The following is a 7,414-nucleotide window of genomic DNA, read 5'->3' on the forward strand; positions in this document are numbered from 1 at the left end:
AGCAGTCTCTGCTCCCCTGATGGCCCCTCTGAGTCAAAGCTCTTCACTCTTGGCCCTGTCTACAACAGGCAATGTTTCCTAGACTAAGTAGAGAAGTAAAAACTCCACATTGGGACAGCCAAGGAAACTCTGGGCCACTTCTCATTTAGAGGAGGTGGGACATTCCTTCCTGGAGTTCCGAGTTTTGCTGTCCCTGGCAAAATCAGCTGCCTGGTACAAAAACCTGGTGCCCATATGGCCCAGCAGCAAATAAAGCCCAGTCTATAATGGAGCCAAGGGGACTCCTCTAGCACCTCAAGGACCCCACTAAGGCTGCCACACCCAGCAGTATCAGCCATGCCTGCCATAGACTCCACGCTTCCATGGAGTGACGCAGAACCAGGAGAACACTGTACACAGTAACAGCCACAGTGTGCAGGGACTGATGTGATGGACTTAGTCCTTCTCAGCCATGCAAGGACCTAAGACAACTCCAAAAGCCCTGATGGAAAATGCAAGAACCACAGAGGGTGAATACGGATTGAGGCAGTCTAGGCACACTTTTCTTTTCTTTCTCATGGTTCATCCATTTTGTTCTGACTCTTGTTTCACAACATGACTAATGAGGAAATATGTTTAATATGACTGTACATGTGTAATCTATTTCTGATTGCTTGCTGTCGGGGCGGGGGAGGGAGAAAAATTTGGAACTCACAATCTTACAAAAATGATGAATATTGAAAACTGTCTTTACACGTAATTGGGAAAAAATAAAATACTTTTGAGGAAAAAAACCCCACTACCTGCCACAGGCCTCTTCCATGGTGAAAGACGCAGCTGGCCAAAGACCAAAAGTAAGCAAGACCGTGAGGGAACACGGGGAGCCAGCACAGTGGCTGGCTCTGAATCAATGTGAATTGATTGAGTGCATGCTGGGACAAACTCAAGACACTCATCGCATGGGACAGCGTCGGCTCCAGCTTCACCTGGGACATTGGCAGTTAGTCTGGTCACCCTCCTGTGACCCGCTGGCCCCATACCGGGGCTGATCCCAATCCTCGCTGGGAGAATTCACATCTTATCTGCCATCCTGAGGGCCACTTTGTCAATGAGCGTGTTTCCTGGCCTCTTCCACTGGCCAGGGACCTGCATGTTCCTTGAATGCCAAGACGTGGCAGCAGGGCTCTGTCAGCTTGGGGCAGGGCCTGACAATGCGTTGGATCGCCATCTATTTCTTTCAGCATTTTCTGGCTGATAATGAAGCTAGGTGATGAGCTTCTTGTGATTCCTCTCTGGACTTAGGGACAGACTGGTCTGTCCTCAGAGACCCCAGAGCACAAGTCAACAGGAAGGTGGTAGTCAAAGATCAGCAGGCCTGGTGAAAGTCCATGGTATTGCCACGATCCATGGGCAACATTGGAGGCTTTCTGGGTCCTGGGAGGTGTTTGGAGGTAATGTGGGGGGGTTTGGGGGTACCTGTAAAGTGTCCATTGTCACCTATCTATGACTTACATTCTTGCTGTCTCTGTCCAGAGATGGGAAGTCAGGCAGATGAATTCTAGAATTTGCTTTTAATTGAGTTTTCCAAGTAAGCACTGGTGTCTGAAGCTCTTGTGCACCAGGAGCCCAAGACTTCACCTCTTGGTGACAACCCCCTGCTGCCATCTCAGGCCTGTACAATCAGTTTCTTTCCAGCTCGAGTCCTTTCTGCATCCAGAATCATCCTGTTGAGGTTTTTCAGCCCCAGAGTGAGGTGTCTTGGGCTATACCACCCACTTCCTGGTACCACAAGGGGGCTCTGTCACTGTAGTTCAGTGACCAAGACCCAGGCCCCATTTCTGCTGATGTCTCTATAGGAAAGAACCTCCACAGATGCCCTCTGGGGTCCTCTGCCATCCTCCTCGCAGCTTGGCCCCAGCCTTAGTCAGCTGCCTGCTCCATTCACCATCACCCACCCACAACTGAGGCAAGGCAGGTTGGCTCAATGATGGGAGATCTGCATCCCTCTGGCTGTCATTGAGCCTTTCCAGTATACCTCCATGCTGGTGCTATCCCTTGAGGCCTGGCTTGGGCAGAATGAGGTAGAGCTGCCTCTGGTCAATGGCCCTGTTGGTGATTTTGTGCCACACATGTGATGGCTCCTGCTGGTCTCCCCTGACCCTCAGTTTCTCAAGTTGTCCAAGCTGGCATCTGCTGGTAGTACCAAAGGCCAGCTTGGCAGGCACCCACTCAACAGCCCCAAAGGGCTTTGTTGGCTCCATAACCATTTACCCTCCCTGTGTCCTCCTCTCCTCTTCATTCTCCATGGCTCTTTCTCTGGCTTGGCACAGGTCCCAAACCATGCCAGGTTTCCTGGCTTCAGAAGATGAGCCAAACTACAAATCCAAGCCATCCAGGTGGGTCCAGTGTACCCCTTCCCCATCTGGAGCAGGAGTGACGCTCAGCAAACAGCCCAGAGTGAGAGGAAGGGGATGCAGGCTGTTAGGACCTGTCATGGAAGGAAGAGCTCTTTCTAACCAAGTCAGAGAAGGGCCTTGGTGAAGGTAATGGGGTCCGGTCAGACCCTTCCTAGCTAGGTGACCCTGGGCAAATCACTTCACTGCAGGCTGCCTCAGTCTCCTCTCCTGTAAAATGGGGGTGATGATACCATCTGCCTTAATATATGAGCATCATAACTGCCAAGTGTTTAGCCAGACTGCCTGGCAAACAGTCGGTGCTTAATAAATACTTGTTCCGCAACAAGCACAGCAGCAGCAAGAATCATGGGAGGCAGAAGGGAGTCCCACCTGCCCGGACTCTGATTACTCAGTGGCTCTTCTGTGTTTCACAAGCTGAGCCAGGGAGTGGAGGAAAGGCTGACCCAGGCTGGTTCTGGGGAGAACCCTTGTTCCTAAGGGCAAGAGATGCAGCAGGGAGAGGATCTCAGCCCAGGCCCAGAGGGATGCCAAGGGAACACAACACCCCAAGATCAGCATCCTCTGATTTCATCCTGTAAGCATCTCCTCCCGTGGTGAGTCCCCTCCCCTCTCAGAAGGCACATTATCTGGGGGCCTTTTGGGTTCTCAAAGGTTCTAGAAGACAGTGGCTGTCTTTTGCCTTCCATCCCTGGGGCAGGATAAATGCTTGGTGGCTGGAGTGTGATTGAAAAGAGAAGGGAGGATCAGAAGGCACCCTAAGGAGGTGGTCAGAAAGGCCCCATGAGTGTCCAGTGTCCAGGCAGCTTGAGGGCCTGGCTTCCCCTGGGGGAGGAGGGGCGACTTGGGGGCCCAGTTTGGGTCCCTGCCTTATCACTCAGGGTTCTCTCTCTCCCCCAGCTTGAGCCCAGGCATGCCTCCACTCTCTCCTCCATCTCATTTGCATGCATTCTTGTGGCTGGCCAGGTTAGATTCTTGTGGGGCTGCTGGGGGTGGGAGGGCCCAGATCAGCCCCAAGGCTGCCCCAGGAGGCTCCAGCGTCCCAGTCTACTCTGCCTCTCTGACAGTCATGACTCCCTGCCTTCTGGCTCTGCTCTTGGTCAATGCTGCAGTGACCCTTCTGGCAAGTGAGTGACCCCCTCTTTGGGGAACAGGAGCAGGAAGGGGGGTGTCCCAGAGGCTCCTGGATCTGGCTCCATTGGGGTCAGGGTCAGGATCAGACCAGCTTATGTGGTCATGGAGGGATCCAGGGGGAGAGCTAGAAGAGTAGGTCCCTGATGAAGCCCTCACCCCACTGGCATTTCTGTCTACACTGGGTGTGGGGCCTGAGGGCTGGTGGTGGGGAACCAACAGCAGGACAGAAGAAGGGCCCTGCTACCCCAGGTTTCTGGGCTGAACCCTGGCTGGTTATCACTTGCATCCAGAGTTTGGATAAAGCTGATACCATGCCAGGTTGGGAGAGGTGCCAACAGGCTACCCGAGGACAGGGTCAGGAGCAGAAAGGCTGAAAATGAGAAGATAGGGGGAGTTCCATGGGCATCCATGTAAACCCTCACCCTTGGGCAGCAGAAATTAGCTGCACAAAGTGCTAATGGAGAAGCCTGGATGAACATCAGTTGTCCTGAAAAAGATCCGGGAGTCTGAGAGGACTGCATGCTCCTTAGGAACAGTGAGGGAGGTGGCAGCCCCAAAGTTAGGTGGCCTTGGACAGCATTAGGAGGAGCAGGGTCAGAGAGCATGATCCTAGGATTCTGGGTCAGTTAGGTCTCACTGGGAGGATTCCCGTCACTTCTGGGCACCTCTGTGCTAAATGAGGTCCAGGAAAGGGCTGTGTCCCAAGGCTGGACAAGGGTCTGCATCTGAGTAAGAGAAGGGCTGGGGGAAGGAAAGGGGACATTTAGCTTGGAGGAGAAGAGACTCATACAGTATATGGGCACAATCTGTCAACTGTCAAGAGGAACTGGGCCCCTAGAGGAATGGGAGGAAGAGGGAAAGGGCCGATTCAGGCTGGATAGCAGGAAAAGATCCAACAGTGATCCAACAGAGCGGAATGGATTGGCTTGGGAAGGTAGTGAGCTCCTTATCACCAGCAGTGTTCAAGCCATGCCATGCATGGAAGCCCAGTGCCTGTTAGTCGTTGACATATGCGGTCATGGTCTGGAGGGACTCAGTGACCATCAAGATCTCCAGGTGTGAGGATCCCCACACACTCCCTCAAGAAGAGAGAGAAGATGGTGACCCACCTTTGGGGCCAGGGGAGAGCATGGTGGGGGGGAACAGTGAGAAGCAGCCTCAGGAGGAGAGCTGTGACCACTCAAGCTTCCCCACACCTGTGGTGCCGGCCCATCTGGCCAACCCCTAGAACCTCCCCAGGGCCCTTGGGTAGAAGGCAGGAAGGAAGAAGCTGAAGAGGTGGGGGAGGGCTGGCCCCTGAGGTGGGAGCATCTGGGGCCAGCAAGGGGGCCTCTCTAGCCCACATCTGCTGGCATGGGAGCATCTGTGATCCCCCAGACCCCCTCCAGGACCCACCTAGCACTGAGAGCATCTGCATCTCCCCCAGACCCCCTCCAGGGCCCACCCAGCACTGAGAGCATCTGTATCTCCCCCAGACCCCCATCCAAGGCCCACCCAGCCTGATGCCCTCCTGGTGTTTCCGGGGCAGACCGCCAGGCTGCTGTGTGCTCTGAAGCCAGACTTCTCCATCCATGACCATGGGGTCTCCTGGTTCCAGCAGCATCCGGGCAGTGCCCCTCGGTTCCTGTTCCACTACTACTCAGAGGAAGATCAAGACCGGCCACCTGGGATCCCAGAGCGCTTCTCAGCCTCCAAGGACCCGACACAGAACGCCTGCATCCTGACCATCTCCCCTGTGCAGCCGGAGGATGAGGCTGACTATTACTGCTCTGTGTCTTACAGCTTCTAGCAGTCATCCCACAGCTGGAGCCTTCCTGGCTTGGGCCTGGCCCTGCCCCTGGCTCCTCACCCAGCCTGGGCCCTCACTGCCAGCCCTGACCCTTCCATCCTTGCCCCTGGCTCCTTCCCTGCTGCCTAGCCAGCACCCAGGGCTCCCCTAGCCCTAAAGGATAGCCCTGAAGGGGTCAGCCCTGAAGCTGCTACCCAGATCTACTTGCTTCCCTTTCCTCCTCTCTAACAGGCTGGAGCTGCCTCCCCCCTCCCCAATTTCCATCCTGACCTTTCCACCCCCCCCCACACTCCACTCCATCCCCCTTTCCCTCCTTAACCATCTCTTCTTCATTTTTTCTTTTTGAAAACATCTGAATTTGTATGTTGTGTTTCATACTGGTAAAGGGGAGGTGTCTCCTCACAGCTCCTCCCTGGGGCCATGCTTGGTTTTTATGATTTCACAACACTCAGTCCTTCTACTTACATTATTGTCACAGTGGGTATTGTTTTCCTGTCTCCACTTACTTTTCTATGTCAGTTCATGTGTCTTGCATCTCAGTATTCATCATGTTCATCATTTCTTATAGTTCTGTAATATTCCATTGGAAGCCAGGTGGTGCTGCGGATCGAGTGCCAGGCCTGAGGTCAGGAAGGTCCACCTTGCTGAGTTCAACAGTCACTAGCTGTATGACCCTGTAACCATTTCTTCTGCTCCTTGTGGCTACACCTCTCAAAAAACCCATCTGTCATAACTATTTGTACCTCCTCCTCCTCTTGCTCTCTCCTGAACCCTAACTATCCAGCTTCTGACCTCCAGGCACTCAAGCTGCTCTCTCCAAAATAACCAGTGCTCTCTTAGCTGCCAAACTCAATGGCCTGGTCTCCATCCTCAGACTCCTTGGCCTCTGTAGCCTTGGACACTGGTGACCACTCCCTCCTCCTGGACACTCTCCTCCCTCTGGGTTTTCAGGACCACAATCCCCCACCCTACCTCTCCTGGTTCTCTGACTCCCTCTCTGACCACTCGATCCTTCTCTAGCTCCTCTGCTGGACCCTCCTGCAGACCAGGCCATTTAACCATAGGTATCCCCCAGGGCTCCATCCTGGGCCCTCTGCCCTTCTCCCTCTGTCCCACTGCTCTGGGTGATCTTATCAGCCTCCATGGACTCAATGACCATCTGTGTGCGGATGACCCTCAGATGTGCCTGTCCTGCCCTGACCTCCAATCTCTCATCTCCAGCTGCCTCTCAAGACATCTCCAACTGGACAGCTTACACCTGTTTCCAAAACAGAGCTTATCATCTTTCCCCCAACTCTCTGATGTGGATACAAACAGTGCCCTAAGAGTTAAAAATAATATTAAGGGCTGACCTTGTGAAGCCCCTGGTTTATTTTCTAACCTGAGGGTGCTCTAAAGTCTCTCCCTTTATCTTGAAACTCCATAAAACATCCCCCTTATCCTGGACCATAAAACTCCATGTCTCCTCTATCCTGGATCATAAAGTTTCACCTTGTGTCATCCATCTTTCTCATTCTGCCTCTAAAATCTCCAACTCCCATTAGAAACCTTAAAAATCACATCACCTCCACCTGCCTATGTCCCTATCACTGTTGAGGCCCCACCCAGGCCCTCCAGCTCCCAGCCTAGGAGTCATTCTGGACTGTTCACTGTCTCTACTATGGCCAGTAGAATTCACCTCCTACCTCCCTTCTGCTGTCAGCACCGCCCCAGGCCCTTGGGGTGCCCCTCAGGGTGCCCCTCTGAGCCCTTGGTTCCCCCTTCCAGGCCTCCTGGCTCCCAGCCTGGGGCTTGTCTTGGATTCTCCCATCTACAGATCCAACATGGTGCCAGGTCCCCGGACTTCACCTCTGCCCCAGTCCTCAGAACCGCCCCCCTGCCCTGCCCCCCCAAGGGCCTCGGGGCCTCTTCCCCACTCCTGGCCTCCCCCATCCCCCCAGAACCTCCACCTCCAGAAATCCCCCTCCCAGGCCCCCGCCATGGGGCTGCCCTCTCCCTTGTCTTGTCTTCTCTGAGACCTCTCCCACTCTGCTGTCCGAGGTCAGGCCCCCCCTTTTTGAGGAGCCCCCTTTCTGCCCTCTCCAAGGTTTGGGGGAGC

General features: G+C 54.2%; 1 protein-coding gene across 1 annotated transcript; it reads left to right on the forward strand.

The window, feature by feature from the left end:
- The first annotated feature begins 3,399 nt into the window (after positions 1-3,399).
- VPREB3 (V-set pre-B cell surrogate light chain 3) lies at positions 3,400-6,818 on the forward strand. Its single transcript, XM_072599613.1, has 2 exons — positions 3,400-3,520; positions 5,003-6,818. The coding sequence occupies exons 1-2, from the start codon at positions 3,463-3,465 to the stop codon at positions 5,314-5,316; spliced, it is 372 nt and encodes a 123-aa protein (XP_072455714.1). The 5' UTR covers positions 3,400-3,462; the 3' UTR covers positions 5,317-6,818.
- The last annotated feature ends 596 nt before the right edge of the window (positions 6,819-7,414 follow it).

This window comes from Notamacropus eugenii, chromosome 4 (assembly GCF_028372415.1).
Source record: "Notamacropus eugenii isolate mMacEug1 chromosome 4, mMacEug1.pri_v2, whole genome shotgun sequence".
Classification (NCBI taxonomy): Eukaryota; Metazoa; Chordata; class Mammalia; order Diprotodontia; family Macropodidae; genus Notamacropus; species Notamacropus eugenii.